The 20,937-nt window shown below is 46.4% G+C and overlaps 1 protein-coding gene across 7 annotated transcripts in view; it reads left to right on the top strand.

Moving 5' to 3' along the window:
* Bcorl1 (BCL6 corepressor like 1) overlaps nucleotides 1-20,937 on the top strand; it is a 71,397-nt gene that overhangs the window by 17,809 nt on the left and 32,651 nt on the right. For 6 of the 7 annotated variants that reach the window (XM_029560415.1, XM_008826717.3, XM_029560417.1 and 3 more), the window contains 5 exons: nucleotides 3,500-3,629; nucleotides 10,621-10,711; nucleotides 10,993-14,262; nucleotides 19,549-19,714; nucleotides 20,777-20,857. In XM_029560415.1, the coding sequence (XP_029416275.1) occupies nucleotides 3,544-3,629; nucleotides 10,621-10,711; nucleotides 10,993-14,262; nucleotides 19,549-19,714; nucleotides 20,777-20,857 (3,694 nt within the window). In that variant the 5' untranslated portion in view covers nucleotides 3,500-3,543. Of the gene's footprint in view, nucleotides 1-3,499; nucleotides 3,630-8,490; nucleotides 8,647-10,620; nucleotides 10,712-10,992; nucleotides 14,263-19,548; nucleotides 19,715-20,776; nucleotides 20,858-20,937 lie in introns of all 7 variants that reach the window. The other variant, XM_029560418.1, reaches the window with a different exon arrangement.

The raw sequence follows: 20,937 nt of genomic DNA on the forward strand, positions 1-20,937 counted from the left end.
AAAGGAATTGGATTGCAAATTTGAAGGCAAAACTGGTTTTTCACAGTGTGTGTGTTTGGAGGGGGCAGGAGGTCAATCCCAACTTTATGAGACTAAGACAGGGTTTGCATATCCACCAGTTACTTGCAGTTTGCAGAGATGCAAAATAAGTCCAAGATGATAAACTGAGGTAAAATGGAGCAGTTTTGAAGGGTGTGTTATAGATAATGCTTTTTTTCTATAGTAAGCAATCAGGGTGGACACTATTCATTTTGATTCATTTTGCTTCTTGTGATTTCTCAGGGTCATCACCTCAATTCTCATCCAGAATTCAGTCCCATGTAACATGTATTTACTGAGTACTTACTATGTATAAGGTATTACAGAGGAACCAGAGACAAAAAAGGGACATTATTCCTTACCTCAAGCAGCTGATCTACTGCTGGAGGAGACAGACGTGCCATGCCCCAGCTAATCGCACAGCGGAGGAGAATAAGTGCTAGGCTGGAGGAAAGAAGGAAATGTTCGAGGAGAATCAGAGAGGGAGGGGTTAAGTCATCTTGGGCTGAGGCTAGGGGAATGACACAATGACATTTAAGCTAGGCATTGAAGGATGACAGTGAGAGGAAGAAGGGGCACGGGGGAGGCCATTTCAGAGTGTGGAAGCAGCAGAGTTCGGAAAGTGGTTGGGTCAGGAGCTGGGGGGTGACAAGGATGGCCGCCAAAGGGAAGGATGCAGCAGAAGAGGAGTGTGCAGAGGAGGTCTGAGCCCACATCCTGAGGGCCCTGAAGGCTGCACTAAAAATGCTGGCTTGATTCTGATGGTTTTTGACGAGAGTGGGGAGGCCTGATCGAAGTAGTGTTTCAGAAGATGAATTGATTGTGGAATCAAGCCATGGGAGGCCAAGGGAGCAGTTAAGAGGCCAGTATAATATTCCTGGGGTGAGATGCTGAGGGTCTGTACCAGGGCAGTGGCAAGAAGGGTAGGAATGGAGAGGGAGATGGCTTTATCAAGACTTGACTCCTGATTGGATCTGAGTGATGGAGATAGAAGTTAAAGAAATTTCAGGAGAGGGGACAGTAGGACCATTAACTTAAATAGGAAACATGCTGTGACTGGATATGATGGGTGGGGAGCACATTTATGGGGACAGATAATGAGTCCAGTTTGAGATCCATTGGATTTAAGAGGCTTGGTAGATATCCAGTTAACATCGAGTTGCTGGCATCTGAGAATTCTGGTCTGGATCTATGGAGAAAGGTCACGACTAGAGACACAGATGTGGGAGTCACCAGTATACCCAGGGGTGAGTTGAAATTGTGGGAGTTCATAGCTGAGAGAGAAGGAGGGCAAGGCTGACATACACAGTAAGGAAATACAGAGAGCCAGAAAGAGACCAGAAGGAAGAAAGGGGGATAGGCAGAAAGATAAGAGAGGGAGAGCAAAGCTGGGGGTGGGAATGGAAGGGGAAACAGGACTGGGAAGAATGGAAGGAAGAGAGACTGAAGAGGAAATGGGTTAATGCGGAAGGTGAGATAAAGTAAGGGACAGGCTGGGAAGAGGAAGGTGGGAAGAGAAATTGGAAGACTGTTCAGAGAATTGTCAGAGGAGGAGAGGAAGAGGGCATAGACATCTGAGAGAACAGCAAAATGAGGAGCAGAGAAAGAGCAAGAATGAGAGCAAGAGTGAATGAGAGACAGAAAGAGGTAGTAAGAGAGAGAAGAGTAAGGTGAGGGCGCATCTTCAACGAACACTGAAGTTTCTAAGGGGAAACACAGAGAAGCCAGCCAGCATGGGGCCAGGAAGGGCAGGAGAGGGGACATATGAAGAAAGGGGTGGGCACCAGGTGTGGTGGCGCACACCTTTGATCCTAGTACTCTGAAGGCAGAGGCAGGCGGATCTCTGTTAGTTCGAGAGGCCAGCCTGGTCTACATAGTTAGTTCCAGGCCAGCTGGGGCTACAGAGAGACCCTGTCTCAAAAAAAAAGACCAAAAAGAAAGAAAGAAGGGGATGAGAAAGCAGAGCCCCGTGGCTGGTACAGAGATGGAGGTAGGATGAAGTCAAAGAAGAGAATGGATAGATACATCTCTGTTCTTTCTTCACCCCCTCTCTTGCGTCCAGCCATGCTGGCCTCCTGGCTCTTTTCTGATCTTAGCAGGCAGCCTCCTGCTTTAGGAACTTTGCATACACACTTTCATCTGCCTGGAATTCTCTTCCCCCCAGATAGTTACATCGTTTGCTCCTTTATCCCCTTTAGGTTGTTGAAATGTTTTCCTCTTGGCCAGTCCTACCTGGATCACCCTATTGCAAATTATCCACTCACACCCCCTCCACTATCCCCATGCTCCTTAGCCTGTGTTGTACACCTTGCAGCATGCTATTACACAAGACAATTTAACATGCTAACCCCCTCTTGTTACCATCCGTCTAGAATGTAAGCACCCTGCAAGCATGCATTTTCTTAGGTTTTGTTAGTTGTTGAATCCCCAGTACCTAGAACAAATATTTGTTGAGTGAAAAAGTGAATCATGTTAAATATGAACAATTTGTGGGAAATTGAAGAAAGGATAAATGGAACAAATCCTTGGTATGCTTGTACTTTACTGTGACTTCTTTGGAACATGGAGAACAGCAAAAATTTCTGATCACTATAGGGTTATGTTCAATTGAACATAACTGAATGAGGATTTTAGTAAATAGGTTAGCTGAAGTGTTTAAGGAACTCCACATAGGCTCACTGGATGAAGCTCTTTTCCTTGATACCCATTTTCCTCCAGAAGGGGAAATTACTATGCAGTGGTTGTCAACAGCGAGAACTAGACATTGGCTCATGAAGGGGGTGGTAAGTCATAGGGGTGACAGACTAATAGAAAGGGACAAGGACAGAAATGTGTGGCTCCTAATGGAGCCATATTTTGTTTGTTTGTTTGTGGTCAGAGTATAAGGAGTATTGTACCTAATTTGGAGGGAGCTTTATACCATGTTACATAGATGCATTGTGTCCAACCTGGAGACCGAATAAAATACTGTTGAACTTTATGAAAGCATGTGCTTTCTTGAGACAGCTTAAACTGTGTCACTCATCCTTCAGTACCCATGGATTAAAGAGCAGACCCCCAAGTCGCCTTTCAGTGCTCTTGCTGTTCATATATAGTACAGCACTCTAACTGTAGTTACTTAGGCTAAATGTATATAAAAATATTGTGTCATCAGTTGTTTGCAATAGATTGAATTTCCTCGAATATTCAGGCATATTCGTTTGAAGATAATTTGAAAATCACTCAAGGTGTCTAACAGTGTTTTCATCTTCATCCTGAAATGTGGATTCCTAGAAAGCTCATATGATCTCTTCCCTATTTAGACTCTACTTCATTTTCCATAGCAGGCTGGCTTGTGACGGTATTCACTTTTAACATTTTGATGGCATAATTACCTTAATCTAAATGTTTCAGTGTTCAGAATGATTATAGCAGCTGTCCTTATTCTCAGTTTTAGCTTTTTGGTATTCTTTTTCCCCAGGGGGAGTGGCCACAGCAGATCTTATCTGGTGGTGAGTGGCTGTCATGATCTCTACAGCACCGCTCTACAGCGGCGTGCACAACTGGACCAGTTCTGACCGGATTCGCATGTGTGGGATCAACGAGGAGAGGTGAGGTTTCAAAGGTGGCTGCTTCCACAGCTAGCTGTGCCTAGTCACAGGTTGGAGGTGGGTAGGGCCTGGGGACAAGACTCTCGGTTGTTTCTAATTTTCCAGGGATGTGGGAGAGACCTACTTTGCTACACTGTCCCCCTTCCAGTGAAGGTGAGGAGGCCACCGGATGATCTTTGCTACTGAGTATTATCTAGTGATTAAGAATTGTCAGATTGTGGAGTAAGGGGAAGCTCAGGTGACTGCAGTTTTTATTTCCTCAAGCCAAGTTTGGTGCCCATGGATCCATGTAAGATATTTTCAATTCTTGTCCTGGGCTTAGAAGAAAGGTGATTTTATCTTATAGCTTTATACTGGGAGCTGGTCATGGAAATTCTGGGGACCAGTATTTTCCTGCCTCAAGAAGCTAGTGACAAGGAAGATGAGATTAGTGCACATAGCTTTAATATAAAATTCAGAGTTGGTGATGCCTGTTTGGTCGGTCTCTCTCTCTCTCTCTCTCTCTCTCTCTCTCTCTCTCTGTATGTGTGTATGTTTCAGTTTTCTGATCATCAAAAAGGCCTTTTCTTGATCATGTCTCATAGCAAGGCCACCCAGACGCACTTCAGAGTTTATATAACCCTTGGCCAAATTGCTGTGTGTGGTTGTGGTGCGTCTTTCAATGTCAAGGAAGGACCTGTTCTCCCATGCTTGATGGTGTTGTAATCCATTGACTATTTGTATTCAAGTACACCAGAGAAATCATCTAGAAATGATAGGACTTCCCCTTCAATTTAAGATCTGGGATCTCTAAAAATAATTTTTTAAAAAGAGCCTAGTTTTAGACTGGCAAGATGGTTCAATGGGTAAAGATGCTTGCTGCCAAGGCTGATGACCTGAGTTTGGTCCCTGAACAGACTCCTACAAGTTGTCCTCTGGCCACCACATGTACACACACTATATGTACACTGAGGCACGTGTCCCCTCTACACATATAAAAACAAAAATTCTGGAGTCTCTTGAATTAAATGTAAGAAAATTTGTGCATTGGGAAAAGGGATATCGGTAATTTTGAAGGGAAAAGGAATGACTGTCTCTGTTTTTAAATACTATTTTTGTGGTGCTGTGGATGGACTCCTGGGACTCATGAATGCTAAACATGTGTTCTACTACTGAACTACACCCTCCCTCAGCTCCGTGTTTTTTTTTTTTTTAATCTTTTTCTTTTCTTTTGTTCCTAACTAGAAAAGTATATATTTTTCTGAGATTAAGGTTAGGAGAATAGACCTTTTCTATTTTCTTAAACCATTAGTGTCTGGTAGCTTAATGTTTCCTGTACTGAGGAACAAGTTAGAGATGGACTTAAAAGGAATTTAATTTTAGAATACAAAAGTCGAGACCAATGAAAATAAGATAAAATTCTTTGGGGAGGCAGAAGAAATATATTTCTCTTTGTGTATGAAGTTTGTCCTTAGATAATTCTAAGAGATGATCTTTGGCAAGACAGGGTGATAGTGGTGATTTGTGTGAGTGTGCACTAATAGCCTATGTTGGTCTAGTTGTAAGTAGTTGAGGCTGATGTAGATGACCAGAGCCTTTAAGGAGCTAGCACACAACCTGCGTGTGGGCATGGTTGCTCATACCTATAATCCCAGTACTCAGGAAACTATGGAAGAAGGACTGGGGGTTCAAGATTAACCTGGCTACACATGAGGTTTTCGGCTAGCCTGAGTTACATGAGCAGGACCCTGTTTATATAGCTCAGGCTAGCCTAAAACCTAGCCAAACATTTTGTTTCCTAACCTAAGAAATTAGCTAAAACAAGAAACAGTGGACAGACAAATTACCTTAGTTCACTGTCTATGCTATATACCCTTTCTTTACAGACTTTTCTTGGGATGTTAAATTACCAAATATGCCTAGTAGTTACAGTGACCTTTTAAGCATGTCCACTTCTGATCTTATCCACACATTGTCACTGTCTAGGCTATGTTACAGCTGATTTCTGAAATGTGATTTCACTCTCTGTGGTTTTTTTTTTTTGGCCTCTTTTTTTTCTGATCTTTCTGAGACATGGTCGCCCTGTAGCCCCAGCTGACCTGGAACTCACCGTGTAGACCAGGCTGGCCTTGAACTCACAGAGATCCCCCTGCCTCTGCCTCCCTAGTGCTGGGACTAAAGGTATGTGCCACCACGCCTGGTAGCATTTTGTTTTGTATTTTCTTTTTTTGATGTATTCATTATTTTTTAAATATTTTATTTATTTTATGTGTATGAGTGTATTGCCTGCATGTATGTGAGTGCACCCATGTCGTGCAGTATTTATTATTTTAATCTTGTGTGTATGAGTGTTTTGCCTGCATGTATGTAAGTGGACCTTTGATTTGCCTGCAGAGTCCAAAAAAGGGAATCTGATCCTCTAGAACTGGAGTTAAATGCAGTTGTTAGCTGCCATGTGGGTGCTAGGAACTGAACCTCCGTCCTCTACAAGATCAGCCAGTTTTCTTAATCACTGGGCCATCTCTCCAGCCCCGATTTTTCCTTTTTTTTTTTTTTTAAAGACAGATTCTTGGGCTGGAGAGATGGCTCAGCGGTTAAGAGCACTGACTGCTCTTGCAGAGGACCGGGGTTTGATTCCCAGCATCCACATGGCAGCTAGCGACTGTCCATAGCTCCAGTTCCAGGGAATCTGACACCCTATTCTGACCTCCTTGGCCCATTGTATGACATGGGTGCACTTACATACATGCAGGCGAAACATATTTTAGCTGGGTGTGATGGCGCACGCCTTTAATCACAGGCAGGTGGATCTCTGTGAGTTTAAGGCCAGCCTGGTCTACATAGTGAGTTCCAGGACAGCTGGGGCCACAGGGAGACCCTGTCTCTAACAAAAGGACAAAAACATATTTTAAAGACAGATTCTCGTTATGTAGTTCAGGCTACCCTTGAACTCAGGACAGTCTTCCTGCTGGGTGTGATGGCGCACGCCTTTAATCACAGGCAGGTGGATCTCTGTGAGTTTAAGGCCAGCCTGGTCTACATAGTGAGTTCCAGGACAGCTGGGGCCACAGGGAGACCCTGTCTCTAACAAAAGGACAAAAACATATTTTAAAGACAGATTCTCGTTATGTAGTTCAGGCTACCCTTGAACTCAGGACAGTCTTCCTGCCTTAGCCTCCTAAGCCCAGCTTCACTCTTATGTAAAAAATACCTACCCCTATCTTTTTCCAACTTGTGGAACTTAAAAATTGAGCATATAAAGCTGCATTTGGGGGTGAACTCTTAAAGTTATGGTGTAGAAATCTGCCCAGCTTGGTCAGCTATAGTTGAGGACAACAAACAGGGTGTATAGATAGCTTTAGTCAAACTCCAGCTAAATCTACTTGCTTGCTTCCTAGCATTAATTCATTCCTTCATTCAATAAGCATTAATTCAACACAGTAAGAGTAAACAGGAAGTCTTGGTACATTGCTAGTAAGTTCTGTTGAGTGGCATGTGCAGCTCTTATTGAGTCTAGTTGCAAAATGATACATTTCCTGGCGTGTATGGGGGGACAATGTCATCTGAGCCCAGGCTGGAGGCATGACTAAGAGTTTGAGGTGAAGGTCTATATCTGCATTGCCCTGGGTGTTTGGGGAAGGCTTTGGCTTGAGTGGCTGGAGTGAAAGGGTTCCTGGAGGGGTAGTGGGACTCTGGACAGGAAAGACAGGGGCTGGGATGTAAGGTGCCTTATATCTGCTGTGTTGGTTATTTCTCTCATGAGTTGTCCAGGCTCAACAGGAACCAAAAGAGGTCCAATGTGATGGTGGTATTAGTCTGTAATTATTAGAAAAACAGCCCTGAAGAGTAGTGCTTGTTTTTTTTGTTTATTTTTATTTTTAATTATTTTATGTGAATGAGTGCATTGCCTGCATGTATGTAAGTGTACCCGTGTCATGCAGTGCCCACAGTGGACAGAAGGGGGTGTTGGATCTCCTGAAACTTGAGTTATGGACTGTTGTTAGCCTCCATGTGGGTGTTGGGATTTGAACCCAGGTTCTCTGCAACAGCAGCCAGTGCTCTTAACTGCTGAGCCATCTCTCCAGCCCCTGGTGCCTGTTTCTCGTTACATTCAACAAAGCCTTGAGCATACCAGCCTACAATTTTGTGGTACAGAAACAGTGGAATTGATTTTCAGTCCTGATTGGAGCCTATTTTGGCCCCTGCCTTCCCCTGCCTCATCATAACCTTGCTCAGTTAACCCAGTCGGGTCATGTCGTTCCCCCCCCCCCCAACTTGGCAATCCATTTGTATCCCAGGCTTCTCTCTCAGTGGAGCGGTTTAAATATTTGCTCAGCTTTGCGTCCTGCTCAGAGGATTTGAAACATCATCGCACATGTTTTACTGGAGCTTGGGGGCCTGGCACTGAGGCAGAAGCCTAACTGGAGTAGCCAGAGCCGCTGCTTCTGCTGTCACCATTAGAGTTTCTCTGTCTGGCTCTGGGCTTCTCTGGCGATTGCTTGCTGGCAAGAGCAGGGTTTCTGCTTTTAAGTAAGATTTCAGGCCTGGTAGGAGCCCACCAAGGGGGAAGGGGAGCAGTCAGGAGGGGAAAGAATGTAAACAAATCTCACCTTCCAATGTGGAGTTCTAGAAGTAGGGACTACTGCTGTTTCCCCTCACCACCACTGTTCTCCCCCTGAAGCATCCCTGGTGATTCTAGTCAGAACATGCTTCCCCTGCCCAAGGCTGAGTACATATAGGTCCTGCTTTTCTGGTCTCTCAGGAGTTGATGTTAAAGTATGTTTTCCCTTTCCCTGGGGCCCTCCCTTTTTCCCCTTCCTCAAGACCCTCTAACTGCCTCCAAAGCCCTTGCCTTACAGTCATTTCTGTTTGTTACCAACAGTCATTTCCAGCAGTGGAACCCTCCCACTTCTGCCATCCTAGCTGCCTTTTAAAGGGGACAAGCCTTTCCCCCTTGATTAGCCCCTTCTGGAACCCTGAAAAGATGGGGAGAGGCCTGCCGTGATCCCCTTGCCTTTTTTTGCTTCTCTTGCCCCAGGTACAATTTGGGTGTCCCTGTTTCAGTGGGAGGGAGGGTATTATTAGCAGGGTGCTCCTAGAGTTGGCTGCAGGCATCCCAAATACCCTTAGACTACAGTGGTTGGTGAGGCCAGGGATGACTCCTTCAGGGGCTATATTAGAGTTCTGGCTAGAGGCTCCAAAGAAGGGAGACAAACCTAAATGCAATGCAGGCACAGCAGTCTTGTGCCTTTTCCACCCAGAAAACTTGCCACAGCTTTATTCTATGACCCCACCTCCTCCACAGTCACACCCACCTGGGCTACTCCCACCCAAAAGACTGCCCTCCCTAGCACAGGGGTAAGGTGTTCTTGCTGCACTTAAAACACCAAACTTGGAGTGGGTGTTTGTCTTCCAACTTCACCTTCCCAGTCTGATCCTTTTTTGTTTGTTTTTTGTCAAATGTACCATTTTTGAAGATTTTTACCTTTAATTTAGAGAAAAATTTTTGGGTGGAGGATACAGTTGATTTTTCCTCCTTTGGAACCTAGCCCTCTGGCCTTAAGCCCTTCCCTATGGCTTATACCAACCTGAACTTGAAGTCTGTGACTTTGAGGGCCTCTCTTTGGGAAGGGAGAGAATGTAGTGATGCAGAGAGGCTGAAGGGGGTGGGGGGGGAGGTGCTCCCACCAGTGAATTATGAGAAAGGCTGCTGGCTAGAGCCGTGTAGAACTCTAAAAAAAGGAGAAATGTCCCAATGTCCTTTAGTTTTTTTGTGGGGTGGGGTCATTTTGAGACAGGGTCTCCCTGTAGCCCCAGCTGGCCTGCAACTCACTATTTAGACCAGGCTGGCCACTAACTCACAGAGATCCACCTGCCTCTGCCTCATGAGGACTAAAGGCATGCGCCACCACACCCAGCATTCCTTTAGCTTTTTTTAAAGACAGGATCTCCTTGTAGCCCAGGCTGGCCTTTCCTTACCCTCCTGTCTCCACCTCTCAGGTGCTGGGATTAGGACATGTGCCTGATTAGAAGTAGTATTTTTCTTTTGTGATAGGGCCTCACTGTTGCTCTGGCTGACCTAGAACTCATTATGTAGACCAGGCTAGCCTCAAACTCACAGAGATTTGCCTGCATCTGCCTCCTAAATGCTAGGATTAAAGATGTGTACCACCAAGCCCAGTCCTGGGAAATAATATTTTTTTTTTGGTCTTTTTGAGACAGGGTCTCCCTGTAGCCCCAGCTGTCCTGGAACTCACTATGTAGACCAGGGTGGCCTTGAACTCACAGAGACCCACCTGCCTCTGCCTCCTGAGTGCTGGGATTAAAGGCGTGCGCCACCACGCCCAGCTGGGAAATAATATTTTTAAAGAGCCTTTTAGTGACCAGTGACTGGGGGCCTTAAATCAGTGTCATTGCATGTGCTAGTAAATGTGTATGGGCTATAAGTAGGCCAGGCCTGTCAGGTGAAGAGGTGATTCAGGTTTGGACTAGACTTCAAAACACAGTGGGAGTAGTGATTTGCTTTGAAAGAGATTTGCCCTAATATAGCACCTTAACCAGCTTCTCATATTGACTTGAAATAACATTGGATTTAAAGTAAAATCAATCTGCATGCCTTTGAGGCCTGTGGGTCATCTCTCTCTCCCCTTTGGGCAATGCCCTGTACATCCTAGATTAGATGGTCAAGTTGACGAGTAAGCTCCGGGGAAAAGAAGATGCCAAGGTAGAGTTCATCCCCACTTCTCCCAAGAACCCCAGAAAGCAAGATTAGCAGCCCAGTAAGTCTAGTCAGACCAGGCTCCTTTTCAGGAATTGACCAACCTGCATGTGGAGGATCCGCTTTGCCTCGTCAAGCTTCCTAGGACCCTGTAACCCCCCTCCCCAGGCCACCATGAGAAATCAGAGAGGAGGGTTTTGTGGGAAACCAGACAGGCAGAGGGCCTTCTAGAGAAAACATTGATGGCACTAAGACAGCCTTATGTTCCTTTAATGGTTGTGTCTTCCATGCCAGAAGAGCACCTCTTTCTGATGAGGAGTCCACGACAGGTGACTGCCAACACTTTGGATCTCAGGAGTTTTGTGTCAGCAGCAGTTTTTCCAAGGTAAGGAGCTGTGTGTTGCCACACGCTGCCCACCAAAATGTGAGCTTCTCGGGCCATGTGTCTGGCCTGCATCATAAGAAGGGGAGTAAGAAGAGATAGATTATTTCTCAGGAGTTGCTCTAGGTAAGACAGAAATTGGTAGGTTCCCTGTCCTTGGCTTCTGCTAAGACCCAGTTGGTTGAGTTGCAGAGATTACCAGCAGTTGCCTCTCAGGGGCCTCAGGAGCCTTGCATCAACTACCAGGAGCTTGCTAAGATGAACATGCTGTACTGTCGTTGCAGGTGGAGCTCACAGCAGTTGGAAGTGGCAGCAATGCCCGGGGGCCAAACCCAGATGGCAGTGCAACAGAAAAACTTGGGCACAAGTCAGAAGATCAGCCTGATGACCCTCAGCCAAAAATGGACTATGTTGGGAATGCAGCAGAGGCTGAGGGCCTCCTGGTGCCACTGAGCAGCTCAGGAGACGGACTCAAGCTGCCCACTCCTGACAGCGCTGAGGCCAGCCATAGCAGGGCCAACTGCTCCTGGACTCCCCTAGGTACCCAAATGAGCAAACAGGTTGACTGCTCGCCAGCCGGGGTAAAGGCTTTGGACACTCGGCACGGCGTTGGGGAGAAGAACACTTTCATTTTGGCAACTCTGGGAACTGGAGTCCCTGTGGAAGGGACCCTGCCTCTGGTTACCACTAACTTCAATCCTCTGCCGGCGCCCATCTGCCCCCCTGCTCCTGGGTCAGCTTCTGTGCCCCCATCAGTTCCAGATCCATTCCAGGTTCCCCTTTCTGTCCCAGCCCCAGTGCCCCACTCAGGACTAGTTCCAGTCCAAGTTGCCACTTCGGCTTCAGCTCCTTCCCCTCCCCTGGCACCAGTGGCCACTCTGGCTCCAGCACCGCCCTCAGTGCCCACTCTCATCTCTGATGCAAGCCCCCTCTCTGTCTCAGCCTCTGTGTTGGTGCCTGTACCAGTGTCTGCTCCCCCCTCAGTCCCAGTGCCCCTGTCGGCTCCTGCTCCCACTCCTCTCTCAGTCTCTGTTTCTGCACCTCCGTTGGCTCTGATCCAAGCTCCTGTGCCTCCTTCAGCTCCCACTTTGGTCCTTGCTTCTGTCCCAACTCCAGTTCTGGCTCCCATGCCAGCGTCCACGCCTCCAGCAGCTCCTGCCCCTCCATCTGTGCCGATGCCCACTCCAACCCCATCCTCTGGCCCACCTTCTACCCCCACCCTGATTCCTGCCTTTGCTCCTACACCGGTGCCTGCACCCACCCCAGCCCCAATCTTTACTCCAGCCCCCACACCCATGCCGGCTGCCACACCAGCTGCCATCCCCACCTCAGCACCCATCCCGGCCTCCTTCAGTTTGAGTCGAGTATGTTTTCCTGCAGCTCAGGCACCAGCTATGCAAAAAGTGCCCCTGCCTTTTCAGCCAGGGACAGTGCTGACCCCTAACCAGCCACTGGTATACATCCCACCTCCAAGTTGTGGGCAGCCACTCAGTGTGGCCACACTGCCAACTACCTTGGGAGTTTCTTCCACTCTTACGCTCCCAGTCCTGCCATCCTACCTGCAGGACAGGTGCCTCCCAGGTGTACTGGCCTCCCCAGAGCTCCGATCTTACCCATATGCATTTTCTGTGGCCCGGCCCTTGACTTCAGATTCAAAGTTGGTCTCTCTAGAGGTGAACAGGCTCTCCTGCACTTCCCCGACTGGCAGTGCTACCACCCAGCCTGCCCCTGATGGGGTCCCTGGGCCTCTGGCAGATACCTCCCTCACCTCTCCTTCTGCCAAGGTACTTCCAACTTCACAGCCTTTGCTGCCAGCCCCCAGTGGGAGCTCAGTCCCATCGCATCCCACCAAGATGCCTGGTAGCACTGAGCAGCAAACAGAAGGGACTTCGGTTACCTTCTCTCCTCTCAAGTCACCTCCACAGCTGGAGCGAGAGATGGCTTCTCCACCCGAGTGCAGCGAGATGCCTCTTGATCTCTCCTCCAAGTCCAACCGCCAGAAGCTTCCATTGCCGAACCAGCGTAAAACACCTCCTATGCCCGTGTTGACCCCTGTGCATACCAGCAGCAAGGCCCTCCTCTCCACAGTTCTGTCTAGGTCTCAGCGCACAACCCAGGCTGCTGGCAGCAATGTCACTTCCTGCCTGGGCTCCACTTCCTCACCCTTTGTTATCTTTCCTGAGATGGTGAGGAATGGAGACCCAAGCACCTGGGTAAAGAACTCAACTGCACTGATCAGCACCATCCCTGGCACATACGTGGGAGTGGCCAACCCAGTGCCTGCATCCCTGCTGCTGAACAAGGACCCTAACCTGGGCCTCACCCGAGACCCCCGCCATCTCCCCAAGCAGGAACCCATCTCCATCATCGATCAAGGAGAGCCTAAGAGCACTGGTGCCACGTGCAGCAAGAAAGGTAGCCAGCCTGGTACTGAGGGACAGCCAAGCACAGTCAAACCCCGTTATACCCCAGCTCGCATTGCCCCTGGACTTCCGGGATGCCAAACCAAGGAGATGTCTTTGTGGAAACCTACAGGGCTGGCAAATATGTACCCACGGTGTTCTGTCAATGGAAAACCTACCAGCACCCAGGTCCTGCCTGTTGGCTGGTCACCATACCACCAAACATCTCTGCTTTCCATTGGCATTTCCAGTGCTGGGCAACTAAACCCTAGTCAAGGGGTGCCCATCAGGCCCACCAGCGTTGTTTCTGAGTTTTCTGGTGTGCCAACTCTTGGCTCCAGTGAAGCAGTTCACGGGCTTCCTGAGGGGCAGCCACGGCCTGGGGGCCCCTTTGCTCCAGAGCAGGATGTTGTCTCAAAGAACAAAACTTGTCGAATTGCTGCCAAGCCTTATGAAGAACAAGTCAGTCCTGTCCTCCTGACTCTCAGCCCTCAGACAGGGACCCTGGCACTGTCTGTTCAGCCCAGTGGTGGGGATATTGGAGTGAATCAGGGACCTGAGGAGTCAGAGAGCCATCACTGCTCTGATAGTACTCCTAAGATGGAAGGCCCCCAGGCAGCCTGTGGCCTGAAGCTGGCAGGAGACACAAAGCCTAAGAACCAAGTGCTAGCTACCTATATGTCCCACGAGCTGGTCCTGGCCACCCCCCAGAACTTGTGCAAGATGCCTGAGCTGCCTTTGCTACCTCATGACAGCCACCCTAAGGAACTCATCTTAGACGTGGTTCCAAGCAGCAAGAGGGGCTCCAGCACAGAGCTTTCCCAGCTTGGAAGTCAAGTGGATCTGGGGCGGGTGAAAATGGAGAAGATGGATGGTGATGTGGTCTTCAATTTAGCTAACTGTTTCCGGGCTGATGGTCTTCAAGCAGCTCCTCAGAGGGGCCAGGCTGAAGCTCGGGCTAAGGCTGGGCAAGCTCGAGTGAAACGGGAAAGTGTTGGGGTCTTTACTTGCAAGAACAAGTGGCAGCCAAATGAAGACACAGAATCTCTGCCACAAAAGAAGGTGAAGTGTGGGAAAGAAAAGGAAGGCGAGGAGGAACAGCAGCAGCAGCCACAAGACAAGCCCATGGTCCGGAGTTCCCTGGGATCCAAGGTGAGTGCCACTGCAGTGGCTGAGTGATCCTCCTGGTCTGTTGCATTTGACAGACCCACTCCATCCCCACTCCTGGACAGTACTTTTGAGCAGCAGCTGTGTGAACTGCATTGATGATTGGAAGGCTTTCCCTTTCCTTTTTTAAAAAAATTTTACTTATTCTTTTTATTTTATGTGTATAAGTGTATTGCCTGCATGTGCGTAAGTGCACTTGTGTCATGCAATGCCCACGGAGGTCAGAAGGGGGTGTCGGATTCCCCTGGAACTGGAGTTAGCTCGCTTGTTAGCCACCATGTGGGTGTTGGGAATCAAACCTGGGTCCTCTCCAAGAGCTGTCAGTACTCTAACTGCTGAGCCATCTCTCCAGCTCCGCGCTTTCTCTTTCCAACTCATATTCTCTGTGTGTTGGTATTTTCACCTGGAGAGGGGCTGGATCATTCTGTAGGATGTAGGAAATGATTTTATCCTGGGAGGCCAGGGAAGCCATTGTCCTAGATAAGGTTGGAAAGCAGAAGGTGGTATTGGTAAAGGAAATCAGCCACAGGTTCTTCCCTGAGGAACCAATTTTTCTTGTCCTTTAACAAATGACTGACCACTGGCCTTGGGAGTTTGGGGCCAGGGAGGAGAAGAGCCTTTGATAAGGTTATTCTGTGTGCCACTGGGAGAGTCTCTTCAAGATTTGCTTGGTCTTGTGGAGTCAGAGCTCATGTGGTTCCTAGACTAATGCCCCAGCTTCATATCCTTTTCATGCTTGAGGTGCCAGCTTTGGGTTTTGACATATTAGGACTATGGCAGATAAGGCAGATAGGCATCTGGGTCTTGGTTCATAATAGGCTATGGACAGGGACAGTTCTGGGCAAAGTGTTGGAGCACTCAGTCAACTTGAATCCTTGGATCTTCCTGAGGGGTTCCTGAGATCGATGATGCTTGAAACAGTGGAAATTAACAGTCATTCAATGTTTGGGGCCATTGGAAGTTCTAGTAATAAGCCTTCCAGTTGGATTGGGGAGGGGGTGTCCATGTGTGTATGTGCCTTTCCATGCAACCAGCACTCATTATCATTTTTCTGGCATACAGTTTAAGTAGGTTTCATTCAGTGACATCGCATCCACAAAGAGAAAATACAAAGCAGGATCCTAGGTTATAATATAGTAGGTCAGGTTAACTGCAATCTCTGCCCTTGGTGGTAGCTGTAATTATGTCAGAGTTGTTACTGTTGAACTGCCATATAGGAAGTGCTTTTTGCAAACTTATATGATTTAATCTTTACAATAATCCTATGTGGTAAATGCTGCTGCATTCAATTTACAGGAGAGAAAACAAAAGGCTCAGAAGAAGATGTTACTCAAAGTTATATAGCTGCTAAATGGCAGCATTGGTAGTACAACTCTGGTCTCCTGGGCTCTAAACTATCTCTCAGTCTCCTTTATCTGCAAGAATTTCACTGGATGTTTAGCTGATAGTTGTTGAATAGCTACCTCTGCCAGTCTCTGCCATGCAGCACCTTCAGGAGGGTGCTGTAGTAGATTGGAGAAAAGCATGTCCTCTGGGGCCAGGCACAGAGACTGAGCTTGAATTTTGGCCCTGCTTCTTCCTAGTTGTGTGATATGGAGCATTGATTAAGCTAGCTACTTAATCTCTCTTGTCTTCATTTCCCTCATCTCTGCGATGAGACAAATACTAGTACTCATTCATAGGGTTGTTGGAAAGAATAAATGAGATGTTGATATGAAATGTCCAGAATAAGGGTATCCACAGAAATAGAAAGTAGCCTAGTAGTTGCCTAGGGCTGGGGAAGATGGGAGATGTACTGAGTTACCAGTCAATGGGTATGTAAGCAGGGTTTCCATTCAGTGATGAGAAAGTTCCTGTACTAGGCAAATGGTGATAGTTGGACAACTCTTTGTACTGAAAACAATTGCAGTGTACATGTAAATAAGTGAATTTTATGGCATAGCTCAGTAAAGCTGTTATGATTAAATGAAATTATATAAAGTGCTTAAAATAATATTTGGTATATAGTTAAGTGCTCAATTGGTGTTAGAGGCTGCTTTTGTTATTAGTATCACAAACAAATGGTCCTTGCCCTCGAGGGGCTTATGTTTTGCCAGTGTTCACTTAATGACTGGTAGGGATGATCCTTCCTATATGAGATGAACAGTTCACTGGGCACATTGACAAATGCCCAAGATAGAGAATAAAGTTACAGGATGGGGAGAGGGCAATCAGCATTTACTATCATTTTTGCCCATTTAGAAACCAAATAATCTAGATATTTTGTTAGGTCCCATTTTCGTAAGAAAGAAGTGATTGATTAGCAAACTAAGATTAGGATTTAATTCAAAATAGCACCTTCCTGGTATGGCCAACAGGCAGAATAGGTTCCTGGCACCTGCTTGAATTCATGCTTCTTTTATTATGTTTTTATTACGTTTTTATGTATTTATTTTGTGTGTATATGTGCGTATGTGTGGGTACTTGCCTGCCACACACATATAGGTTAGAGGTTAGAGGACAGCTTTCAGGATCCAGTTCTCTTTTTCTACCATGTGGGTGCCAGGGATTGAACTCAGATCATCAGGTTTAGCAGTAAGCACCTTTACCTACTGAACCATCTCGTCTGTCTAAGAATTATGCTTCATTTGATGCTGAGTGTACTTTAGTTTGTTCTTTGAAAAGTATTTCAAAACTTTGTTATTAACCCAAATGTTGATCTTTCTTGATTTTTCCATTCTTGCAACTTCTCATGTAAACTGGAGTGCATCATATATTTTTTGCTTCACTGCTGCCCTTGAAGAAGATACAGAAATCCCTTCTGAGTGTTCTGTCTTACTTGTTTTGTCTCTCTTAGGAAGCAACAGTTAATGGTCTGTACTTGAAAGAGACAACAAAAAATGATATTCAGAAATAGATAGCACATGTTTGAATTTAGGTGCATTTCACTTTATTCCCCCCCCCTGACTTAGAAGAATTTTCCTCTGGCCATACCTGAAGGTCAGACTTTTTAAATATAGGGTCTCACTGTGTAGCTCTGGCTGGCTTTGAACTCACAGAGATCTGCCTGCCTTTACATGGTGGCTCCCAGATGAAGGTCAGATTTTCAGCAACCGTTCTCTATCTTCCTCTTTCCTTCATAGGTCTTTCTTTCTCCTAACACTTTGGTTTATAGGAACTGGCGGTAAGTAAAGGGAGAAAATGAACTTGAATTTCAACTTAGTTCTCTGCTGAATAAGCAGGCTGAGTTCGTCAGCTGGGGGCAGTCCTTGGAATCTGATGGGTAATGGGGACTCCCTATGCCTGGACTGTTGAAAGTTCCTTCCCCAAAATATCCCGTCAGTGAGGTGTCTGCCATCCCCTTAGCTGGAACTAGACTTTGATACTCTTCTAGATGGTGAGATGGATGTATTTAAGGGAAAACACTTATGTTAGTTTTTTAATCACTGTGACTAAGTATCTGAGCAAACAACTTAAGGGAGGAAGGTTTTTGTTTTGTTTTGTTTTGTTTTGGCTTGTGGTTTCAGACATTTTAGTCCCTCATGGTGGGGAGAATGTAGTGTGTACTGAATCAGAATAGTGTATGGCAGCCAAAAGGTGGGAGGGAGAAAAAAGAAGAGAAGAGAATGTATATCTGCAATAGTGGGCTCTCATTTTCTTATTCTCTCTGTCTCTCTGTCTGTCTCTTTCTCTCTCTCTCTGTCTCTCTCTCTCTCTCTGTCTCTCTCTCTCTGTGTTCATTTTTGCAGATACATGTGCAGGCCAGAGGTCAACTTTGGTTTTTGTTCCTAAATAGCTATCCACCTTGGTTCTTGAGACGGGGTCTCTCACTCACTAGGACCCGGGGCTTGCCTATTAGGCTAGGCTCATGGAGATCTGCCTATCTCTACCTCCCCAGTCCTGGGATTTAAAGCCTGCACTATTGTGCCTAGTTTTTTGTTTTTTGTTTTTTTTTTCTGGGGATGAAACTCAGTTCCTCATGCTTGCTTAGCAAGCAATTTGACCTACTATCATATAGTCCTATCCATATTTAGGGCAGGTCTTCCTCCTTTAGTGAATTCTCTCTGGAAAAAATAGATATAGCCACAGTTATGTTATAGTAATCTAGGTGCTTCTCAATCAACTCATATTGACACACTAAGGTTAAGTATCACACAACTTCAAGTAGGGTTTTTTTTTGGTATTTTTGAGACAGGGTCTCCCTGTAGCCTCAGCTGGCCTGGAACTTGCTATGTAGACCAGGCTAGCCTTGAATTCAAAGAGATCCGCCTGCCTCTGCCTCCTGAGTGCTGGGATTAAAGGAATGCACCGCCACGTTCGGCAACTTCAAATAGGTTTAATGCTTCCTGTCTTCTTAAAACTCATTACCCTATATCTATGATACTGGAACCCCATACTTTACCCTATTTCTTATTTAGTGGCATGAAGAGATTCAAAGCTTGTGAGAACCGAGCTGTTAGATGGAGTTCCTCGCAGTGTGTAAGCTGATGACCCTAGCAGTAGGTGGGCGTGAGAGTGAGCAGAAAGAGCCAAGGAAGAGATGGAGAATAGGGAAAGAGATTATTGAGCGCTAATGAGTAGAGGCTCTAATTTGGGGGGGGAGGGAGGGGCAGGAACCTTTGCTCTTTCTTGGGGTTGTTGGGATGATAAAATCAAATGATACAGATGAGAACCTTTTGAAAAGTTGAAAGTGCTACAGAGTGTAAAGTGATCTTAATAACTATGCCCAGACCTTCTCATCGTGTTCATAGGGAGATGGGAATTGTTTCTTTATAGTGTTTCTCTTCTTACCTTCGTTGAATCTATTCTCTGGTATTAACTGACATATGAAAACAAGTAGTTTTTCTTGACTTGCCTGTACTGAGAATGACTGTCAATTGTTGATGTCAATCCTATGCATAGTGAAGTTATTTGTACTACTTAGTCACCAGTTTGCAGAAGAGGCATTTTTGTTTAATGCCTGTCTATTTGTGTTTGAGTACACAGTATGGGGCCTGACCTTGCACCTTCTAAAATGACTTTGGATGTGTGTTCCGGGGCTATGAATATGCATTCTATAGACCTTTTTAACATGATGCTGTGGTGTATATGCATGGAGGGACCAGTGAGAGCACTCAGCTCAGTCCAGGAGAGCTTCTGTAGCCCAATGGGTCCTGGGATACTACCACTTCTAGCCCCAGCTCTGGGCTGCTCATGTCCATGTGTCGGAAATAGGCATGTGGCTTGACCCTGTGAGAGTATTCTTAAGAAGCAGCACTGACCTCAGACCTGACTCTTTCTACCTTTGCACAGTGTTGGAAGCTGCCTGGAGACCCCCAGGAACCCACCAAGAAAAGCCCTAGGGGGGCTTCAGAGTCAGGAAAAGAGCACAATGGAGTCAGGGGAAAGCACAAGCACCGCAAGCCAGCAAAACCAGAGTCCCAGTCTCCAGGAAAACGAGCCGATGGCCATGAGGAAGGTAGGCCCCAGAGGCCATGTCTCTCTGGCCTGGGCTTCAGAGGGATCCAGTGGCATTTTATGTGGAGGGGGAGCTAAGAGATTGACTAGAAAAGTGAGCCTTTCTCATTATGGAATGGAGATAGACTTGATACCTCTGAAGTCTGAAGTCAAGTGTCAGAGAGGGGGATGTGTTCTGGCCCCTTACACTAGAGCACATACCCTGAAGGCTGAACATCAAACAAGGTGGTTTGCAGACAAAACAGATGGCAGTCCCAAAACAGAGTCATCAGCTCTTTTGCCTGAGGTGAGGTCTAGGCTCAAAGAAGAAGCAGTTATAGGAATACTTAGACAAAAACAGCAGAATTGAGATTCATTTCATTGTTTTATCTGCCTTTTTGTATGTTGTAAAACTCCTATTCTAAAAGACAGAAACACGTAGCTGGTTAGCTTAGCTAGCTGAAAGGGTTTAAGAGATGTCCTAGACCTTTCTTATAATTTAAGGAGATCTAGAATGTTTAGGATAATGATGAGGTATAATTGACCTGTGTGCTTTGCCCAATAAATGGTCCCTCAGTGCCTTCAAGAGAGAGAGAGAACCAGGCATTTCTGGCCACAGTAGTCCATATTCATGGTCTTGTTCATTGGCCATGACCTGCTTCTTCTAGTCTGTTCTTAGATACCAGTTCCCCTCTGTCTACAGCTTCCCACTTCACCTTGCTGAGATCCATAGAAGTTTCTCATCTATGGGATGGATGAACTCCAGCTCAGTTAGAACTTAACAAAGGTTCGGTAGCTCCCTACTTTTTGGAAGGTTGAATTGATTCTGTGTATTGCCCTTATTGGTGTCAGCAAAAATGACCCAACTCCCGGTTTTCAAAAATTACCAGGGAAAATGCTCATTCCTCAAAAGAGATATGTAGTGATAGTCATAAGGGGTGTCAGTTGGGATAAGCCAGGGTAACTGCAGGGTCAACACAAACCTTGTGATTTTCCCATTTGAACAGCCCAGGTGGGCTTTCTGATTTGTAAATTCTAATTGTGATAGTCTTGCCTTCTGCCCTTAATCCATACATTACTCCAGGTTCCTTGGAAAAGAAAGCAAAGAGCAGTTTTCGTGACTTCATTCCTGTGGTTCTGAGCACCCGGACACGTAGTCAGTCTGGTAAGTGACACTAAGGTGATGCCCTTGCCTTGGTATCTTCTGTGAAAAGAGAGGTAAACACACAGTCAAATGATTTTGCC

Source organism: Nannospalax galili, unplaced genomic scaffold, assembly GCF_000622305.1.
Source record: "Nannospalax galili isolate Female #2095 unplaced genomic scaffold, S.galili_v1.0 scaffold371, whole genome shotgun sequence".
Lineage (NCBI taxonomy): Eukaryota > Metazoa > Chordata > Mammalia > Rodentia > Spalacidae > Nannospalax > Nannospalax galili.